Raw genomic sequence first — 22,531 nt, forward strand, 5'->3', positions numbered from 1 at the left:
ATAATGCTTTATTTGATAGATTACTCTATGTTCCTACTTCATTACAAACCGGATTTATTATTATCCCCTGAAGACTGATGTCACATAACATGGGCTGTGCATCGATCTGTCAAAAAATGTCATTGCCATTATTTTAAGTGTTACCCATGGTGTATACAAACCCACAGAAAGACGCAGAATGAGTTCATGCTTTGAGCAAACCTGACCTGCAAAAAAGCCTGGGTTTCATGAAAGATGAATTAAGGGAGCTGGGAATCCACCTTACAACGAATGCACACTAGAATTTCATTTAAAAGCAGGCATCCCTAGGGCATTGAAGATGGGAATGCATTTTTCCTTGTTTAAGAGCACACAGCCTGAAAATGCCATCTTCCTAGGAGGCATGATCACTGTGCACATAGAGCTTTTGGGTTCAGAGCTCCCTGGGAGCTGTTACCAGGGCTGCTCCCCATCTGCCCTGGAGAGACAGGACAAGACGCTCTGGGTAGCTGGAATCCCAGTGGGGTGGGGCTGATCGACACTTGTGTGTCTCACAGGAGAGCTTCCCAGGCTGACCCCTCATTTTGTTTCAAGGCTCAATTAAGGCAGGACTTGGCCTCTGAGTATACCCCTGCCCCCGGCTGAAGACAGCCGCATTAAAACAGACAGCTGCCCCACTTTATCATTTTTATGGCTCTGAAATGTGTTCTCCATTGGCCTCTGGCAAATCAAGAACACAACTGGATGTGAAGATCTGCTTTTAAGATTTAAGAGCTAATTAAGTCCTGTGCCCCAGGGAGAGGTCTTGCTTTGCTGGGGAAGTCGTTCGCTGGCATGGATTCCTCATTTGAATATTGCCTTTTTTGACCTGCTTGATCTGTAATCAAGGCCCTTTACCTCTCTGAGCCTTAGTTACCTCATCTGTAGGATTGGAACACTAATTTTCCGATTGGCGCCCCCCCCTTATAGAGCTGCTCTGGGGCTCCGTGGAGGATTGTCTGCCTGAGAAGGCACTGGCACATTGTAGACACGTGGCATCTGGGAGAGGGATTAGGATGATGGTGACAAATGTGGAACACTCTTACTCTCATTCCAGACCAAGATTTACAACAAAATCATGCACCTGTCCACCTCCAATCTGTCCATGGGGGAAATGACAGCCGCGCAGATCTGCAACCTGGTTGCCATTGACACCAACCAGCTCATGTGGTTTTTCTTCTTGTGCCCAAACCTCTGGGCTATGCCAGTGCAGGTAAGGGATGCATGTGTGCGGTGGCGGTGGAGGGCACTAAGTTGGAATCTTCTGGTAAATGCCCAGTGACTAGGAGTTCGAGCTCACCATCTTCTACTCCATCTTGGCTTGCACCTTCCACCCCCTTAGAGTCTCCATGGAGCATACTCCTGGCCCCTATACTCTCTCACGCTTGGCAAGTGGTCTAGCCATCGCGCTTATCATTAAAGCTTTAGGAAAGAAGCCAGCCTTAAAAAAAAAATAGAATAATCATATGTGGAACTTTTGCAGACATTAAATGTTATGTTGCTGCAAGTACTTAATTACATCAAAAAGTGTTCATGATGTATGTTTAAGCCAAAAGTTACAAAATAGTATATGAGGTGAGCTTCGCACTACATTGGAATGTATCTATATACACATATTTGCACAGATTCATACAGGAAAAGAACTAGAAGTTCACATGGTGGGATTACAGTAATCTTTATTTTCTTTGTGCATTTCTAAATTCTCCAATAAGCCTGTATTATTTTTGAAAATTAAAACCATGATTACTTCTAAAGCTGAACAACCTTTGGAGCTAGCTTTGAAGGAGGTGCATTCTCCCCCAACCATAGTAGGAGAATCCTCAGCACAGCTTACCTGGCCCCTGTTTCTCATCTGGAGTTTCTGCCACGGAGCCTGTATTTCACTCTGGTGCTCAGACCAGACCCGGAAATCCCAGAACGCCTGGAGGCTCCACAGAGGCCACCTAGTATAGAGGATAGTGTCTGGACTTCAGTGAAACAGGTTGATCCAAATACTTAATGTGTCTGAGCCTCAGTTCCCTCATCTCTGAAATACGCCTGATTCCTACCCTCTGGAGTTGCTGTGACAATTCAACTAGATCATGTAAGCAAAGTACCAAGCAGAATGCCTGGCACAGAGTAGTCACTGAGTAAATATCAGATCCCTCGAAATTGCACACTTAGTGAGTAAGGACTTTCCCAGTCCAGAATCCATTGTTTCTTGGGATGCAAACTGCACAAACCTTAATCTCAAGTGATTTTTATTGGTCCTTCTGACCTGTAAAACTTGTATTTGAAAGACATTAAAGGAAAATAGAAGGAGAGGCTTGCACAGGGAGTCAGCTAGGAGTCTTGATGGAGATATAGGAAAGGGAAGGGAATCTGATGGTCCTTTTTATGGGGACAGCCCTATATGGCATCCCCAATTACCACTTACTCATACCTAGACCCCTGTCCACTCCCTTCTCTGCCAAGATGGATCAGAAGCTACAGAAGCTATAGAAGGGCCTGGACAGTTCATCTAATACAGTAACCAGCCTTTGATCCATAAGAACTTTCTGTGGTGTTCCCCTGAACAGTCTCCTTTCAAAGATTTTGTGCACCAAACCTACTGTATTGCTTAATGTTTATGGAGCTTACGTCATTGTGGACAATACTAATACTAACTAATAACCCTTGCTCCGGGGTCTCTCTCTTGTACAGTTAACCCTCTCCACAACGGGACGCGGTAGTTTCATCCCCACTAATCACTTACCTTTGCTGATTTATCATGAAGTCTCATTTGGTTTTCCATTTTTAACTCCTTAAAGGCTATACTTTTGCCCTGAGTACTTTCACCAGCCCTCAAGACGCGGTGTTAACCACCAACGGTTGACAAGTCCCTTCAGCCTAGTCAGGATGCTCTGGGCAGCCTGGCTGGCCACAGGCCATGGGCCTTTGCTAATACTAAAACTAGCCCAGGCGCTCTCTCCTTGATTTGTAATTTTTTTTTTTGATCACATATACTTTTTAAAATAACAGCTTCATTAAGGTACAATTCACCCATTTAAAGTGTATAACTCAGTGGGATTTAGCATATTCGGAGCTGCATAACCGTCATTACAATTTTAGAACATTTCTATCACCCCCGCCCCCCCACCCAGGGAAACTGATACCCATTGGCAGTCACTTGTCATCCCCTCCCCCAGCCCTAGGCAACCTCTGGTCTACACAGACTTTCGAAAATCTAATGAAACCTTCTCAGAAAACAAATGTGCATTCACACATTTGCCTACAATTTCAGGAGCTTTACTGGCCCCCTGAAGCTTATGAACACCATGTTAAGGAACTTGGCAATAGTGGGGACTTCTCTGATTCTTTCTTCATCCCCTGGGCGCTGGAGGCCTGGAGAGGGTGGGCCACACTGTGAACTAGTAGCAACGTTACACCCAGGTGTCTCCTTTCTGTTCCCTAGTGACAGTTCCATGAGGTCTATTTGTTTGTTTTTAAGGAGAGGGTTGCCACCTGGTATTGATCTCTATGTGCCAGGTATCATTCTAGGTGCTTATCACATATATTCATTTAATTTTCAGAGCAGTCTTGCTAAGTGGGCATTAAAATTACCATTTTAAGGATGAAGAAGCTGCAACTCAGAGAGGTTAAGTAGCTTGCCTAAGTTTGCACAGCTAAGTGCTGGGATGCATGCAAACTCAGGCTTGCAGACTCCAGCGACTACCATCTCCCCACTACTATACTACGTCACTTTCCTAACTTGCAAACAGAGGCGAAAATAGCCCTCATATTCTCCACGCTTGCTTCTCATACTCAGAATCCCTGATTTCTGGTATATTCTTCCGAGCGGTCCACTCAGACCCCTGCAGAATAGAGGAATGGACAGAAGAATTTAGGGAGCATCCCAAGGGGTGGGTGGAGGGTGAGAAGGAACCTAGCAGAAACAGCAGCTGTGTCTCCAGGTCCCATTCAGCTGCCGGCGCTTGGAGGCGGTGGGGGTTCAGGCACCCACCCCCAGCAGGTGCCACAGTGGCAACGTGGGGAGTGCCCTGGGAGCTTCCTTGGTGTCTGGCTCCATCCAAGCTGCTGAACGATGCCCTGATTGCCTCCATATGAGGACAGCTAATGAAAAGACAGGATGCCAGGGGTAATTTTGGATAGGGTGATGCGAGCAGAGCCAGGCAGGAGTAGGAGGTTCTTTATTTTCTAACGCGCTCCTCTGCACCCCTGTGTCAGCATTTCACATCAGTGAAACCCTGGGAGGCAGGTGGTGAAGGGGTCACTTACCAGCCCCTAAGATTATGCTAATACAAGAGTCCTTCTGTGATTAATGGAAATTACGAGCCGCCCACCCACTCCTCTGTCCTTGAGGTATTGCAAGGAGCTTAGTGCCAGTTTGGTGTGGGGCTCAGGGAGTACAGGGCCAACCCAGGCAGACGGGTTTCTTTTCCAATTAAGGAAGACAACACATCTGCTCCTCTAGAATAAGCCCTGAATTTAGAGCTATTTGCCTTTGAAGGCAACCTGAGAAGTTGTCATCTTGATGCTTCAGGGGCTGGCAAGAGTAATTTACACTTCTCATAAATATTCAGAATCAGGCAGTCATTTGCATAAAGCTAGGAACAGAATAATTCTCTTTTCAGAGAATACTTGCCAGATTCACTAGAAAATTGAAGACACCAGCCTTCATGGACATATGTATATATGTATTATAGCTGATAAAGTGTACATGCCTCTCTAAGAATTATAAAAACCGCTATTTTGATCCAAAGACCACTCTACAGTATGTCACAAATTTAAGAGATCATTTTCATTTTCTTATATTTAGACAATCATTAGTTTATAGAAGACTATTCGTATTTTATTTTTAAAAAGATGCCAGGAAAAAATTTTTTAAAAAAGATGCCAGGAGCCTAAGAATGAAAAGTGAACTCTCAATCCCTGGACTCGTTTTGTCCGGCACAGATGCAACAGTGCCCCTTTGCTCATATGTCACTTTTTTCCCCACATGAGGGAACTGTCAGCCTTGCAGCCAGCCAGCAGAATAAAAGATGCTATTACACTCATTGTGCAACGTCAGCTCTGAGACTCCCCTCTGGAAGGTAGATTTGGAGAGAGTTAATGGCTCAGCAGGCTGGCAGATAAATACAGTTAGTTATCAGCCCAGAAAGCCACTGCTTGTGTGAGACCCCCATCACATTAATACCTCTTCCCAAAATTGCTTTGTCACACCTCCTCCTCTGGGCCCCAGGGACCACTTGAAAACCTGGGTACAAGGCATTTCCCTCCCTAGGGGACTGAGGAAGGGGGGACTTTGCCAACACCCCCTCCCCCAGGGCGGCCACCAAATCAAAGGAAACTCACCCCCATGACCCTCCTTCAGATCATCGTGGGTGTGATTCTCCTCTACTACATCCTCGGAGTCAGTGCCTTAATTGGGGCAGCTGTCATCATCCTACTGGCCCCTGTCCAGTACTTTGTGGCCACCAAGCTCTCCCAGGCCCAGCGGAGCACACTGGTGAGTGAGCATCCTGCATGTGCTCATGCCCCTCTTCCCCATCCTTCCCCCATGCGGCTGTTTGCTCCCTCTCCCTATACATCCTCCCTCTTCCCCCAGGAACCCCCAAACAGCCACACACACGCACATCCACACTATCATTAACCTTAAGCAGATCCCTTCACTGTCCAGGCCTCAGTTTCTTTGTCTGTGAAAGGGACTGAATGGAGAAGGCAAGGGGCACCCCCATGGGCACAGGAGCTGGGCATTGTCTGCCAAGCAGTGAGGGCATCGCTCCGCTCCTTCCTCTTGGGTGGGATGGAGGCAAAGGAAACCCCTTTCTGACTTGACGACCCCTGGCAGGAGTACTCCAACGAGAGGCTGAAGCAGACCAACGAGATGCTTCGAGGCATCAAGCTGCTCAAGCTGTACGCCTGGGAAAACATCTTTTGCACGCGCGTGGAGATGACCCGCAGGAAGGAGATGACCAGCCTCAGAGCCTTTGCTGTGTACACTTCCATTTCCAGTGAGTCTACCCGGCCGGCCCCATGCACGGCTGCTGATACGCTAGGAGAGGGTGTCAGGGCTTGAGGGGGACAGTGAAGGTGCAGAGGCAGGAGGTGTTGGCAGCACCCCATCCAGGGGAGCCTCACACTGTCTCTTGGAGGGAAGCCCCCAGAAGTCACAGTGTCCTCAGTCACTTACCCAGCAAATGCGTGTCGACAGCCTGCTGTGCGCGGGGCCCTGTCCTGGCCCTCAAGACACAGTGATGACAAAGACAAGGGAAGCCTTTTATACACTATTGAACTGATCTGTCATCAGGAGGCGGCAATAAGTGCATGAATAGCACCAGTTTTGAATTCTCCGGGGTGTGGGGACTGCTTTCAGTAAGTCAGATTGAGCTTCCACTCACTGCCCTGGGGCAGCTACAAGGAAGCTTCCATCTAGCTGGGGTGTGAGAAGGAGAAAGCTTCTGAAAAAGCAGAAGTTCAAACCGGAGGTACTCATGAATGTAGGGACTGAATCTGCATTAACCACGTAAGTGGTTAGGAAACCCCAAGCCCAGAAAATAGAGAAGGGGAGGAAGAAAACTCAAACTGGTAAAACTCCTACAGTCCCAGCAGACACACGTATTAGGAGTACTTTCCAGAGAACATGGAGCTCCAACAGCAAACGCTCCTGTCGAACGATGAGCTAATATAGAAACAAAAATCCACCAGAGGAAAATGTAGCACCCCGAGTTGGAGTCAGCAAATGCAAAACAATAGAATTATTCCCTCAATCCCTGGAAATGATAGAATCGTCTGGAAGAGATAATAAAATAAGCACATTCAAAATAATTAAAGAGCTAAAGGAAAGTGTAAAACCCACAAGGTAAAACAGAAAAGTATCAGGGGGCAAAGAGACAAAAGGACTTCTAAAAACTAAAAATGTAGTTTCTAAATTAGCCAGGTCAGGCCAGGGCTCGTGGAGATCAGTGGGCCGACGGAGTCCTGGCCCAAGGTGATCTTACGGTTGGTCTCGTGGTTCCGAGGACCCACCGGGTTGTGCTTCCTGCCCGAGTGCATGGTTGGGATGCAGATTGTTGGCAGCAGGAGGGCCTCACGCTGGTGGGCAGGCCTGTCCAGTTTAAGAGCCAGTGTGGTAGGAAGGGCCCAGGCAAAGCCCCCAGAGAGGGGGAGAAAGAAAACAAAACAAAAAGGACACAAAAACAACTCAAGTGTAAAGTGTAAATGAATTCACAGAGCTGGAGGGAACGTTTGTGAGTCAAAAGATAGGTCTGAGGACGTTACATAGAATGTGGCCAGGGGACGAGGGGACCTAAGGAACGTGTGTCCTGCCAGTTGGGAGAACCATTCTCCAGATGTGACCTCCACAGGTCACATCTCCACTCTCCAGGGTGGGGCGTCTCCCTGAGGTCACTCCTGAGGCTTAACAGCACGGCTCACACTAGATCCTCTGGAGACTCGTGCTGTGTTCCACAGACGCCTGGACACCTCTGTGGGGTGAGAACTTAGGACACAAAGGGGCACCGTTTTCAGATGATTTTCTCTGAGTGGGGGAGCATTAACCACACTGGGCTCTGAGGGGAGTGGGAAACTGGGGAGGAAGTTAGGGGAGGTGCCCGCTGCTGACCGCCTCCCCCCAGCTCATGCTGGGAAGAAACGGGGGGGGGGGGGGGGGCAGGGGTCGCCAGGGGTGGGCCAGCCAGTGGGAGGTGTACCCGGCTCCCAGATAAGGTTGTGGAGAATGGGACGGCCACTCGGGTCGTCCGTGTGTTCCTGGTGTTCATATTGCCTACAGAGAGGGTCTGGTGGGGCCAGGTGCCGGCATCCAACCCGCAGTTCCTCACAGGGCAGGGCTTGCTCCGAGCACCCCAAGTGTCCCACCTCCCCGTGTCCATCCAGACCATGGTGGCGCAGCACAGTCAGCAGTGGCCAGGCCATCCGCCATCCGTGGCGCCCGTCGTGGCATCTTTCTGCAGAAAGTCCCGCTAGGGCCTGCTTTTCTCAGAACAGAGGTGTACACATGGCAGGCAGCCTCGGCCTCCTGGGTTCCTCGGCAGGTTCCTGGGTCTCCCTCGACCCCCCACCCTGACCATGCGGTGTTCGGGGCCTCTGAGCCCCCTCCGGCTGAACACTCCACAGGAGAGGAGGATTGGAAAGGTGTCTGCAGCCCCAGGCCCTCGTCACCCTCCTCTGGGCCGGCTCTGCTGGCCCCTGGGCCTTCTGGTTGTGTGACAGGAACCCAACCCCACACTGTGTATAACCCAGGGGAGGAGACCTGGCTTCAAGACATCTCATCAGTGGGAGCCACTGCTGAGGTGGAGGAGGGTGCCCCCCGCGGCCAGGTGACTTCCTCTCCCTACATGCCTCTCCCTGGCATGACAGGGTGGGGCAGGGCAGGCTCCCCACTGCTGGGTGGGAGACAGAGAAAGGAAGCATCAAGGAAACTGGGGACCTGGGGCCCCCAAGACCCCTGGCAGCAACGTAGGGGCAGCCTCCGGTCGTCTAGATGGGGGCGGCCCAGCTGCCTTGCTCCTAGGAGACATAAGGCCTGCTTCTCGCATTCCACACTACAAGCTGGGATGTTTGGTACGTGAACGACATTGGGTGACCCCTGGGTCCCGGGCTAGCCCACTGAAGCCTATCTAGTGGGTGTTCTTTGACCCCTGGAGCCTCAGAAGACAAGCCATGCTTTGCAAAGGCCCTGGGGCCAGGAGGACGTGGGGAAAGGCGATGCCATTTGTCGGGGGCTGAGATGACTGCGTTAGGAGTGAGCAGCTCCGGAGCCAAGCAGGGGTCTGCCCAGGGTCCCTCACCCGTCCAGGGCTTGGCGACCTGGAAGGACCAACAGACCAGTCCAGGCTGGCCCCTGGCAGAGGGCAGTGGAGGGAAGGGAAGCACCCTCTGGGCGGGGTGGAAAGTCCGGGCTCTTTGCTCACCGCGTGCCCTTCCTGGGTGGGTCTGTAGTCTGCGTGGGAGGGGAGACAGCGCGGGAGGGGCGCCCCTGGCTTGCAGCTCGAGCTCCATGTGATTCATGGACCTCCTGGGCTTCCCGCCTGCTGCTCCTGTCACCAGGGATCAGGACACAGGCCATTAGGCTTGAGGTAATGGGGCATCGTTCATTCTCTTCCCTGGCGCCAGCCATGGGGTCCTGGCGCCACGGAGGAGCCCCAGAGTCCCTCTTCCTGGGGGGGCCCTGCTCGTGCTGCCTGCTGGGGGCGGGGTTGGGGGGACGGTACCCCTGACACTCTCCCCGCTGCTCTTGCCGTCAGAGCCCGAGCTGGTGCGGGCAGGGCAGGGGGTGACAGGGAAACAGGTGCAGTTTCCCTACCATCAAATCCAGAATTGGAGGAAAAGGGAAGCAGGGCACTCCTGGGGGGTTGAGTGAGCCCAGCCCAGGGGCCCCGCCCTGTACTGAGCACTGCGAGGGCTGCAGGAGACCACGGGGGAGCTCCCCAGTTTCCAGAGCTGCCGTCGGGGAAACACATGGCTGGGCGCGCTGCGCGGTGCGGACCTGCTGGGCGCTGGCTGCTTCGCGGGCCCAAGGGCACCCAGTCCTCACACAGCTTGGGAGCTGTGAGCCCTGCTGCCCCCGATACTGAGGCTCAGGGAGGTGCAGTGACCATCCCAGGGCCTCAGCCAGTGAATGGCAGAGAACAGAGAAGAAGGAAGCCCATATGGGCTGGGAGTTCCAGGAGCGTCACGCCAGAGGCAGCCTGAGCTGGACCTGGCAGGATGGGCAGGATGTTGGTGAGCAGAAAACGGGGAGAAGCTGGAGGCAAGGGCTGGGGCCGCTCCCCTGGCAAGTCAGTTCAATCCTTATTTCCCTGCAGAAGCAGGTGACTCTAGGTGTCTGAGGTGGGCAAGCTTTGCAGGAGTGACCAAGGGGTCAACCAACAGTCATGCTGCCAGTTCACTTTGTCCTTCGTTCAGCATCCATCCCAGAGCCTTCTCTCTGTGCCAGACTCTGCTGGGGCCTTGTGCATTTAAAAAGAGCCAGGTGGGGGTGGCACAGTTGGTTAAACATCTGCCTTTGGCTCAGGTCATGATCCCAGGGTCCTGGGATCAAGCCTCGTGTCAGGCTCCCTGCTTCTCCCTCTCCCTCTGTCCGTCCCCCTGCTTGTCCACTCTCCCTCTGTCAAATAAATATATAAAATCTAAAAAGAGAGAGAGAGAGAGAGAGAGCCAAGCACAATCCTCTCCCTCAGAGTCTTGAGGGAGACCATGCCGTGAGCAGTGGCGGTGAATGAGGCCAGAGCCAGGGCGTCAGTTCCAGGTGTCCTGCTCTCCTTTGTGGTCCTTACCCAACCCTGGCCTCTTTTGTTTCTCTCATCACTTATCTGATAAATATTTACTGAGCACTCATGACATCCCAGGACCTGTGCCAGGCATCAGGGATGTAGAGCTGAGAGGAAATGGTGGTGCCGTCTGTGCTGCTTTTCAACCCAACGAAGACATCTTCCTCTTCTCCCCCTCCACCAGCCCTGCAAGGCTTCATTTACCCCTATTCTGGTCTGGACCCCATGATGAGTCACTTCACTCTTCCCTCATTGATACCCACAACCTCTTGTTCCTGCCCTGCCAGTCTTTTGGTCTAAATCAGCCCCACTGCTGAGTTCCTCAGAGTCTAGTAGAGAGGCCAGACTGTGCTGTGAGTGAGAGGAACAGGAAGGGGTATTCCAGGTGCCCTTAGAGTCCTACCTACCCTAGTCTCTAGGGGTCATGGGTGGCAAGGAAACCTTGTCAGAGATGCCCAATGGGTAACGATCGATGAGTCAGATTAAGAGAAGAATGTTCCAGGCATGAAGGCCTAGAGGTGAGAAGGATGGTGGTGTGTTCAAGACTAGAACATAATCTGCTGAGGACAGAGTAACAAGACCAGATGGTGCAGGACCCTGTGTGCTGTGTTCAGACCCCGGCTTTTCTCCCGAGGCAGGAGAGCCACTGAAAGAGTTGAAGGAAAGGACAGGGGTGTCTGGAGTCTCTTCGAGTGTTCCGTGGTCAGGGGTCTTCCTTCTTCCAGCCGGCCTGAACCACGGCCAGGCGGGGCCTCCTTGGAGGGATGTAACTGGCCTTGTATCATATCCTGAAAAACAAAAAAACAAACCCCCAAGCCTAACTGTGTCACAATTGGGGATGTAGGGGTGGGCAGGAGGGTGCTGGTGAACCCCATTCGCAGGCCACCCAGCCCCTCCAGGGCCTGGCTATTCTTGGCAAGTCTTGTCCCTACCCTCCTCCACGGAGGCCCTGACTCAGAGCAGCCGGTGTCTCAGGACAAGTTGACCTCCAGATCCGGTCCCCCTTCCTCCTCTGTCTTCAACATCTGTTGAACACAGCGTGTTGCCGATGCCTATCCCGGGTCACCCCGCTCAGGCGGAGAGGTGGCTGAGGGAGAGCCAGGGAGGTGCGTCGGTAAAAGGGTCGGTGACAGCAGCCCTCCTGCCACGCTTCCTCCACTGCCAGCAGCCCACCTACCTTTCCCTCCCCTCTGTAGACTTCCGACTGACCATCCACCTGAATGGGAAATAGCCACGTGCATTCAAAATACATTTCCCCCTCTGGCAGGTGCACCTGCAGTTAGGCCCAGCCTGGAGCCTGCAGCTCCTCCCCGGCCCTCCATGGAGACAAAGATCAAGTGAACCAGAGGCACAAATGGCTGGCCGTACCTCCCGGACACACGGCCTCTGAAATATTTATGGATGTGGTGGAAATGGATAGCTCCTGGTATTGCAGTTGCGGGCTGGGGCACCCACAAGGCCAGGGGGGCATTCGTTGAGCAAAGCCACGGGGGGCGGCTGATCGGAGCCCTGCTTTGGTGTTGGTTGATTTGATATTTGCTTTGTCTGGGGGATGGCAGGGGGTGGTTGTGAAAAGCTGACACAACTGTTCACTACTATACCTCCAAGACCTAGCACAACCCCTGGGGCAGAGAAGATCCTCAACAAATACTTGAAGATACTTGAAAAGTATACTTGAAAAAATACTTCGTAAAGGATATTTGGAGAGGCAGCTGTTAAAACAACACATACCTGTATGTCTGTCTACACCATTACAGAGAGACCTTCACTTTCAAAGGTGGCGTGTCAGGCCTGCCTACAGGCAGTTACACTTTGCCATAATGGAACCACACTTCACTTAGAGCTGTTGCACACTACTTCTTGCTCTCTAGCATTACGATTTAAGCACTCTCACGTTCTTCTCCCTCCATTCTACACCCCGACCCAGAGAAAATCAAAATGTGTCAACCCATCCCATGCCAAAGTTGGAGGGAAATCAGTGGTTAGTCATATTTCCCACCCCTTTGCCACCTTTAACGTCTTACAGGGCTTCATGGGGTTCAGGAAAACAGAGGCAAGGCCTCAGGTCTTCAACTTGTGACAGCTGGGACGCCTCACTGCCTGCCCCCCACCCTCACAAGCATACAGGACTGTCTGCTGAGCTGAGACCCACCAGAGCCTATAGCATCCCAGGCTCCCTAGTGTCAGATCCTGCCATTGTCAGTTCCAGCCGTGGCCACCCTAGGGCCCAGGGGGGTGGTCTTCAGAGAGGCCTTGAGGACACACAAGCAGCTGGTGATTCTCCCCACCCCCACCAGCCCTCACCCTGAACAGCACCCAGAGTTCCCTGCACAAAGGCTGTCCTTCCAGGAGACGAGAGGGTAGGGGAAACAGAAAATCTCATTTTCATTCGCTAACGTCTGCATACAACAACAGAACAGAGCAGAAATTAATTATATCATATACATTCTCCACACTGCTGCATCAGCGTCGGAAAACTCCTTTTCAAATTTATTTATACCTTGTCTCATTCCTCAAAGGAGTTTCAGGCAGCTACAAGAATAAGGAATAAAATAGGGAAAAAATAAAAAAAAAAAAACCCACGACCAGAGAAAACATGCAGTAGAACAAAATATCAATTATCACACATTTCTGACTGCAAAATCTCCCCTGGAGTTGATGTACCACATTTACTAAAACAGCCACTTGGCATTGGATGTTGCCAGTTTATTTTGTTTCGGGTGGTTTATTGCTGTGGCTGTGGTTTTGTTTTGCTGTGACAGATAGTACTGCAGCTCACACCATCCTGCTGAGGGCTTTGTGCTTCTCTTGAGCGATCATTCAAGATAAACTCCCAGGAGAGAGATTATAGGATTGGAAGGTCTGAACTTCTGTGTGGCTCTAGCTGACAAAGCACCAGATTGCTTTCTAAGCAGAGTTGTACCAGTTTGCAACCTGACTTCAAGCCGACCCTTGAGCTGGGAGTTGAGCCTCAGATGTGTGGGAGGGGTCTCTGCCTGGGGCAGGGGGCTAGTGGTGGTGCACTTTGGAGGAAGGTGGTGCCTTCTCCTGTTTGGTCATGGATGGGGATGCGCAGGAGAGAAACAGAAGGAGGCTCTTGCCCTGAAGTTGCTGTCTGGAATACCTGGCCCTGGAGGTGATGAGCATGGCTACCCCCGTGTTTACAGCTGCATGGTTGGTGTTGATCAAGGGCCCAGGACTACTGGTATCTCCTCTCCCTCCCTCCCTCTCCTGAGCCCATGATGGCTGTGCTATGTCCTAAGTCCCTGAGCTGGGTCCCTTACACTGTGGGAAAAATGTATAATGTTTGTACTCCCTGCCAGAGACTCTGAGGGAGAGCTGTGGTATTGTGGAAGTAACCTGGAGACCATGGTGCCTTCTCCAGGAAAGGGCAGTTAAAGGTCAGGTATGATATTGGTGTTGATAAAAAGCCTTGTGGTCAGAGAGGTTAGCAGTACCTCCAAGAGCTCCAGCTGGATCTCCTCCAAGACACTGGGAGCTCTCCAATGGCTGAGTCTGCTTTCCTCATCAGATTAGGAATTCCCCAAAAATGGGCCCGAAGTCTTTCCTGTCTGCTAGGGAACCCCCTAGAGGCATGTTCCATGTCTCCCCATCCTAACAGGGGCTTCCTGAGAGCATAGTTCTGTCCCCTTCCTCAGACAAGGACCGCCCCCTCCATGGGCAGACGCTATGTTCTTCCACTCACTAGGGGTCCCATGTCTCCAGAATACACTGTCCATGTACTAGCTGGTTCAGGACTTTCGGAGTCAGTGGACAGTCGCTTCTTGGAATGGTGTTGACCATCTGTAATTCTTCAGTGTCTCCAGAGACTTCACCATTCATTAGATAGGGGCCATGTGCACAGGCTGATCTGTTGGCATCTGGCTCCCGGCTCCTGGCTCTTGGCTCATTCTGCTTTAATTTGGGTAATTATACAACCAGACTCCTTGCTGGGCTGGGCTGGGCCGGGCCGGGCCGGGCCGGATGAACCTCCTGGAAGGAAGGAGCGGGAGATGGGAAGGTGGCAGCTAGCATAGTCATCCCTTACTGCAGGAGGGCTGCTCTCTGGAAGTTAAGGCCTGGGGTCGGGGCTCTCTCCGGCATCTCACCCCTTGGGCCAGAGGAGCATGACCCGTGGAGCAGAGCTATGCTAGTAGCCTAGCAGGTGTGATATGCAGGCAGCATCCAGGACTCACAGAGCCTGTTCTCTACATCATCTCCTCTTACTTTGGAGGAAGCCAGAGTGTGCGAACAAGTAAGTACAAATTTACAAAAACCAGGTGAAGAAACCAAGGCCCGGGAAGGGTAAATGACCTGTCCAAGGTCAGGGACTCTACCCTCGTCTGACTTGAAGTCCAGCTCCCTTTGCTCTGAAGAAGGAGGGGACCCCTTCTGTGCAGGTGCAGCAAAGCACCTGCCCCACCTGGGCATGGACTCTAAGCCTTAGAGCCAAGGGAGACCCCCTTTTAAGCTGTTACGAATCCCCAGCCAGCATGAGTGAGTTTGAAATCCTTCCCAGGAGCCTTGAGAGATTAGGACACCCCTAAGCCTCAGAGAGAAGCTGGCTTGAGGGGGTACGGGGACCAGAGGCAGAGGAAGGGGTAGCAACCTGGTGCCCCCAGACACAGACGCTGCTGACCCCTAGTTGGCCAGAGACAGTCCTCTTTCCGCCACTTCTCTCGCTACTGCGCACAGGGCTTCCTTCACACCGGCCACCTGGAGCAGAATAAAAGCATCGAAGCCTTTGTCTGAAGGCTGGGTCTCAGACGTGGGGGCAAGAGTCCTGAGGGAGGCAGGGTCAGGAGCTGGAGGGGCCGCAGAGCTGGAGAAAGGACCGCCTGGGCCGCACGGCCTCCGGGCCGGCCTGGGCAGCTTCACCTTTAGCCATCTCATGCCTCCCACTAAACTCCCCTTGTGCTTCCTCCACAGTTTTCATGAACACGGCCATCCCCATCGCAGCAGTGCTGATCGTAAGTGGACCCCTGCTGCCTCTCCGGCGGGGGCGGGTGGCAGAGTGGCTGTGGCCAGAGGCCACCCCGGGTCTGGCCTTTCTGCACAAGGGGTTCGGATGAGGCGCTCAGCACTGGGCGCCTCATCCAAAAATAGGGCGACAGATTGCAGATCCGTCCCCGACATCAGGTAGGCAGGGGCCTCCGCCTCTGGGCCTGGAAGACCAGTGGCTTAGGTTTTAAAGAAATCTCACTGTCTTTTAAAAAGAGCTGTCAAACTCTTAAATTATAAAAATAAGACACATTTATCGCAGAAGCGTTGGGAAACTCAGAAAAGAAAGGACAAAAAGAATTTAAAACACTCTTGATCCCACTGGCAACGTTGTCAATGTGTTTCTTTCCGGTCTCTTTTTAAGGCACGTAATATGACATCTTTACAAAAATAGGATTGTGCTGTGCATGCTGTTTTGTAACCTGCTTTTTGAAATTTCAGTACGTGGCACAAACAATTCTCCGCGTCATTCAGTAGTACGACGGAGTTTGTCTAATGCGATTTTGACCCAAGCTGTGTGGGAGTCCAGCAGTGTGGGCCGAGGTGTGCCCCTCCAGAAGGGCCCAGGCCCTCGCCCGCCCAGGGCTCCCACCCGGCTTCTGTGACCGCCACAGTTCTTTAAAAAGATGCATGTGTTTCCCCCCCCGGGGCCGGAGTCTCTGAGCTGTGGCGAGTTCACAGCCTGTCAGGCACACTTGGGAATTCACTTTTGACATGATCTGCTGGGCTGGTTCTGGCCTGGCTCGTTGAGGAACTCTGGGTGACAGAGGCTGCTGAGCCACCCAGGTAGCCAGCCAGGTAGCCAGGGGCGGGCACAGACAGGAGGTGGCTTGGGAATGACCAGGGGTACATTTTCCCCGACTGGGGACTGCTGTCTGAGGGGAGCAGAGCTGACCACCCCGAGGGCTCCTCTGGTCGTTCCTGGCAGGGACGGGGCAGGACAGGGAGCAGCGGCCCCAGCCCTCCAGCTCAGAGTCCTGAACTTGCTGGAGACATTTCGAGGAGATGACTAAAGATGATGAAGGGGTCTCTAAGTGAAAGTTCTCCTTGGGTCCCCTGCTCCAGGCCAGGGGCCGAGGGCTGCCAGCGTGGGAGAGGCCCACGCTCCGCGTCACGCATCTCACATGTGCCTCTGTCCACAGACCTTCGTGGGCCACGTCAGCTTCTTCAAAGAGGCCGACTTCTCACCCTCTGTGGCCTTTGCCTCCCTCTCGCTCTTCCACATCCTGGTCACACCACTGTTCCTGCTGTCCAGCGTGGTCCGGTCTACAGTCAAAGCTCTAGTCAGGTGAGAGGAGGGTTCAGCAAGGACTCTGGACGGGCAGCTCGTGTGGTGGCACCAGAGCTTGCTCCGGTGACCACTACAACTACAGCTGTTCGGTCATAGACATGCTTCCCTGTTGATCTGGGCCTCTCTGAAGGTGGTCCTAGTTGGCCAGAGGGACATAGCCATGTGTGGCTCCCCTCCATGCCATCCCTGAGAAGGAGTCAGGCAACTGGCTTGCATACCTCCAAGGAGAGGGATTCAATGGCACATGCAAGACAACTCTATAAAAAAAGGAAAAAATTCAGTATTGAGTCAAAATGGGTATCTCCTCATAAATCCTACCCATCAGTACTAGTATCACCCTCCAGAGCCACCCAGGGTGGCTCCCACTGTTCCTCCCCACATGGCAGCCCCTCAGACTTCAGAAGGTATCCACTGAATCTTTGTCTTCCTCAGGCTGAACATCCCCTCTTCTTTCCACGGGTCCCAGAGCCTTCCCGACCCTGGTCAGTAAAGCAGCTTCCCCTAAGTGCCTGCATGTCCTGTTCCCCGATAGCCTGCAGCTCTGGGGGGCCCCCACTACTGGGCTCTAGAGCTGGCCACTCTCCCAGAGGCATCACCCCCTTGGGAATGAAAGCCTGAGGGCAGAGGGCTGAGGTTTCGGCTGGGGAGTTCCATACCTGGAGTGTGACGATCTCCTTGACCCTCTGAAGTAGCTCCTTGGAAGCCAGACCTTGGCCTGCCTCTGGGGAGAGCCGGCTGTGGCATTTCCCTCTGCCAGTGGGACCGCACAGTAACAAATGTGCTCTGTACCCAAGCCTCTTCAACCTTGAGGAAAGTGACACCCCTGTCGCATGAGGCCCTGGCAGGTCCTAGGCAAGCTGGCAAGGAGAAATAATCGTTGGAACAAAGTCCCTGGTGGAAGGAGCAACTCACACGTGGAAGCTCTGGCCAGGGTTCTAGGGTAGGAGGGAGCAGAGCTCCAGCAGGATTGTGGTCAAAGGAGTATATGACTAGGGAGTAGTTCAACCAGGGCTGGGAAACGATGGCTCCCATTTCCAGGCTGGGCTGCGCTGATTCAGTTTAATTGGCCATGGCACCGTGACTTCTAATGACCATCCCTCCTCCCCCACCCCACCCCAGCCCAGGATGTGACTCTGTATAGAAACCGCAGGTTCCAGGATGCTGGCCCAGCTGGAGATCCCTTGTGCTCACCTGGAATCATTTCCATAATCTCACGGTCACCAGGCTATCTGAGGCCTTCTCCTCCTTGAGTTGGGAATAATGGCAACCTCCCCAGTGGGAAGCGTTTAACACAGTGTTTGGCATGCAGTATGTGCTCAATAATTGTTATTGAGTAATTATTATTGTTAATGACAATAATAATTAATCCAATAATTGGATAATATTGGACATTAATTGGACAATAATCCAAATCCTAACTAACCCTGACACTGAACAACCTTAACTCCAGCAGTAACTGGTAAAGCCCAACATCAAAGAACCAACTTTAACATTTACCTAACCCTAAAACTAACCAATCTCACCGTAACCCGGACCCTAACCCAGTCCCGCTGACTGGTCAACTGGAACAAATCCGGAGGACGACTGCCCACCATGGATGCCCTCCAGTCTGGCCCCCTCCAGTGTGGGCTTTGTGGGGACAGCACCACAGGACCCAGAACCTTCTCAGAGCTGCTCTCTCAGGCTGCGCCCTCCTCCCTCTCCCCCTCCCCTCTGCCCCTGGCAAGGGTGAGGGGTGTCTCTGTGCTTCCTCTGCAGCGTGCAGAAGCTGAGCGAGTTCCTGTCCAGTGCAGAGATCCGTGAGGAGCAGTGTGCGCCCCGCGAGCCTGCGCCTCAGGGCCAAGCCAGCAAGTACCAGGCAGTGGTGAGTGCCCGGCTTTCCCCCCTGCCCCTCTCAGTGTTTTTCTCTTGTGCCCTGCTGTGTCCTGCCTCAGCCTTTGCTCACAGGAAGGGGGACTCCCTTCCCTGCCCCCGTCCCAGCCCTATGGATCCTTACCTCCCCCTGACCATTCCCAGCCCCTTAAGGTCGTGAACCGCAAGCATCCAGCCCGGGAGGACTGTCGGGGCTTCTCGGCTCCGCTGCAGAGGCTGGCCCCCAGTGCAGATGGGGATGCTGACAGCTGCTGTGTCCAGGTGAGTCCGAGACCCTGCACCCCCACACCTGGCTCCCTGGCGCCATTTCCAGGAGGGAGCTCAGCACCAGAGACCTATGTGCTGAGTCCTCTGACCTAGAGGTCACCCTGCCTGCCTGGAGTCCGTGGCAGTCCCCAAACTAGGGACAAGTCTTCCTCTTCCGTTGAATGGGGGAACACGTGATTGTCCTCTTGGAGAGGGTTCCTTGGGCAGGGATCAGCATGAGAAGGCCATGCCCCCACTCCCCTGCCCTAGAAGTGATCCAGGGCCTGAAGTCTGTCTTTTGGCTTTCATGGGGGAGGGGAGGCAAGAGACCGGTCACACTGAGAACCCAGCTGCCTCTCTGTTCTCTTCTGGGCGGTGGGGTACCACCAATAAAGATCATTGGAGGCTTCTTCACATGGACCCCTGATGGAATTCCCACACTGTCCAACATCACCATCCGCATCCCCCGAGGTACGGCCGGCTCACCTCTCCAGTCTGGGGGTGCCCCCTCCCCCTGTCCCACTGAGTGAGAGAGAAAAAGAAAAATCAGCACGTATTGAGTACCTGCTCAGTGCTCACCCTTGGTGGATACTCTGGGGTATGAACTCCAGAGAGAGGTGGGCTGCGTCCTCTAGGAGTCCACATGCTAGTGGGAGTGCAGAAGCAAGGACAGGACGAGACAGCGGGACCTTGATGTCCAACCACCTGCGGCAGACATACGGGTGCTTCACAGAAAGAAGAGCAGTCCCGAGTAGCCAGGGAAGGTGCTATGGAAGAGGTGGGGTACCTGAAAATGAGCAGGATCCCTCGGGCCGTGAGGCACAGTGGGCATCCTGGCAGAGGCAATAGTATGAGCAAAGAAAGCATGGAGGTGGGGTGGACATGGGACCCAGAGTGGCCTTTGTTGGGACCATGAGGAGCTGGGCTCACACTAAGGAGCAAGAGAAAGGAGAAGCAAGGACTTAGGAAGGAGTAGAGGATCACTAGTAGAGGAAGGACCTGGGAAAGTTTCCAGAAGGAAAGGCTCAGAGGGGGATTCCAGGTGGAAGGAAAGCAAATGGGAGTCCCAGGGTTGGGTGTATCTGTCTGTTTGTTTTTCTGGGTGGCAGTCGTTCAGACTCCCTCCTGCCCCAGTCCCATCTGCTGCCCACCCTCCCTGCAGGCCAGCTGACCATGATCGTGGGGCAGGTGGGCTGCGGCAAGTCCTCGCTCCTCCTAGCCACCCTAGGGGAGATGCAGAAGATCTCAGGGGCCGTCTTCTGGAACAGGTACTAAATGCATCCTCAGGGCTCAGTTAGTGGGACGAGCTGCCAGTGGGCAGGTAGGCAGCCTTTCAACATCCTCAGTGGAGGGTGCATCACGCACTTATCCAGTTCTCAATTAATGCTGTTCAATGTTATTCTCATCATCATCATTAGTACTTATTAAACCCTTACTATGTGCCAAGTACTTTGCTAAGTGCTCTGCATGCATTATTTCATTTAATCCTTATGACAACCAGCAAGGTAAGAACTGTCAACAGCTCTTGTTTTATACAGGAGGGTTCAAACTACTTTGCCCTAAGTCACTCTGCTAGTAAGCGGCTGAGCTGGAACTCTAACTCCATTCCGTTTGACTCCAGATCCCGTGCTCACTCAGCTGCACTGCCTCTCTGTGTGGGGAACTGCAACACAAACACTGGTTTCCAGCTTGGTCATCAGCAAAGCCGGCACAGACCATTCAGTGGGTGTTTTGAGGAGCCAGAGATAACCCAGACAAACGTGGGCTTCTGGACAAAGATCACTGTCTTAATTAAAGAGCCAGATCCCCGGGTTGAGTCAATCACGAATCTATTATTTATACCCTCCTACTTCCAAAAATCACTTGAAACCAGTTGATAAAGGATGCATATAAAATAGAAGCTTTTTAAAAAGAAGAAAAGAAATGAAGAGGGTGAGGCTCAGGAGCTCCCCTCCCTGCCAAACCCTCAGCCCAGGGCAAGGGGCACCTGACAGGTATGTAGAGCACTTTTAGGAATAAAGTCTGCAGCCAATCCAGCAGAGGACAAGCTTTCCCTACAATCATTTCTAGGGAGAAATTATCATTCAAGAAGGCAGGTTTTCATAGGCCTGAGTGCAGAACTGAACAGAGAAAAAGACCTCGGGCCCAGTGTCTGAATATCTGTAGGCACCTCCACTTCCTGCTTTTCCAAAATGTCCCCGAATGGTGCATCCAAGAGATGGCAAATTTCCCTCCTCGGTGGGGCTATGGGCCGGCAGACAAACTCTTTGGGTTTCCCATGATGTCAGTCCCTGGGCTCTTTTTTTTTTTAGTATTTATTCATGAGAGATGGAGAGAAAGAAGCAGAGACACAGGCAGAGGGAGAAGCAGGCTCCATGCAAGGAGCCCGATGCAGAACTCGATCCTGGGACCCCAGGATCACACCCTGAGCTAAAGGCAGACGCTCAACCACTGAGCCACCCAGGCATCCCTGCACAGAGGGGTCTCTGCCTCCATTCCCCATCTTATTTGGGGGATTTCCCAACATGGCCTGACTGGGAAGGAAGAGCATTAGGTTTGAGGTCCCTTTGTGGGTCCCTTGTACCAACTGTCCCTTAGGGCTCTGAAGGGAGGAGGCCTGGCACATTGGCTGACAGCATGTGTCTGCAAAGGGAAGATGGGATCACGGATCCCAGAGATTGGGGCTGCCCCTGGATTCTGGGGGCTGTGTCCCACTCAGCATGAGTCAAGCCCCCTGTGAGCCCTCTCCTTTTGCCCCACTTTCTTCATCTCCTCTCCAGGCCCCAACCTCGGGGTGGGTGGGCTCGAGGATGCCTCGCACCAGCATCAGCCCCACTCTGTCCTCTGCAGAGGCAGCAGGCATGCTTGGCAGGGGTTCAGCCCCCACCCCTTCTCTAAGCTTTGCCAACCCTCAGGGTCTGACTACCGCCACCTGTCTCTTTGAGAACCTCTGCACCAGCCCAGGGGATCCAAGGGGACCTCCCTAGGGCAGCTAACGTTGAGCAGCTCTTCTGTGCAAGGCACTGTGCAAGGCACTTTATTACTTCATTGTCCCAGGCAGTCTTCACCAAGCTCTGTGAGGTAGACATCATTAACCCCACTTAATAGATGAGGAAACTGAGGCAAAGCAAGTTAGCCGAGGCCACAGCTCTCAAATGGCAGAGGTAGGGTTTGCACCTAGGTGCTCAAGGCCATGGGCTTCACACTGAGTCCTGAAAGAGAAGGAGTCTAAGAGCTGTGTGAGGAAATCGTTAGCCTGGCAGTCCCAAGGCCAGCAGGCCCCATGACCATGGCACCTCCCTACCTCCTCAGCAGAGCCACTGTCCAGGTGCTCACAGCTCTGTCCCCATGACGCTCCCCCTCAACAGGCAGGTGGGCCCCAGCTCCCCGATCGGCTCCAGTCTGGGGAGTGGGGTGGTGATGTAAAGGTCCTCTCACCCCTCCAGGACCCATTTGCCCCTGTCCACCGTGCAACTTCCATCCCAAGCACAGCGAGGCACATCCGGGTAGCCTGCAGCCAACCCTAGAAGTTGCGAGACTTTGTTCACCACTCAGCTCAGGCTCCAGTCTCTCTACCTTGATGTATTCACTCAACCCCTGTTTATTGAGCACCTACTGTGTGCCAGACCCTAGGCACAGCGACAGCAATGCAAAGGTGATTAAGACACGGGCCTTTTATGGGAGGGGAAGGGAGATCAGTGCCATAGTTGAGCGCAGAGGAACAAGGATCTCTGTGGCCAAGAAGGGAAGGCTCACGTGGATGTGGTATTTGGGCCTTGAAGGATGAGCGGGTTTCCTCAGATGAAAGAGGCAAGGGTAGGAGGAGAAGGTG

General features: G+C 52.9%; 1 protein-coding gene across 9 annotated transcripts in view; it reads left to right on the top strand.

The window, feature by feature from the left end:
- The window catches only part of ABCC8 (ATP binding cassette subfamily C member 8), a 75,778-nt gene that overhangs the window by 24,407 nt on the left and 28,840 nt on the right, over positions 1-22,531 (top strand). For all 9 annotated transcript variants that reach the window (XM_072793889.1, XM_072793881.1, XM_072793884.1 and 6 more), the window contains 9 exons: positions 1,076-1,231; positions 5,372-5,506; positions 5,849-6,011; positions 15,219-15,259; positions 16,433-16,578; positions 18,340-18,445; positions 18,598-18,714; positions 19,095-19,170; positions 19,862-19,967. In XM_072793889.1, the coding sequence (XP_072649990.1) occupies positions 1,076-1,231; positions 5,372-5,506; positions 5,849-6,011; positions 15,219-15,259; positions 16,433-16,578; positions 18,340-18,445; positions 18,598-18,714; positions 19,095-19,170; positions 19,862-19,967 (1,046 nt within the window). The remainder of the gene's footprint in view (positions 1-1,075; positions 1,232-5,371; positions 5,507-5,848; positions 6,012-15,218; positions 15,260-16,432; positions 16,579-18,339; positions 18,446-18,597; positions 18,715-19,094; positions 19,171-19,861; positions 19,968-22,531) is intronic.

The sequence above is a fragment of the Canis lupus genome, chromosome 23 (genome assembly GCF_048164855.1).
Source record: "Canis lupus baileyi chromosome 23, mCanLup2.hap1, whole genome shotgun sequence".
Lineage (NCBI taxonomy): Eukaryota > Metazoa > Chordata > Mammalia > Carnivora > Canidae > Canis > Canis lupus.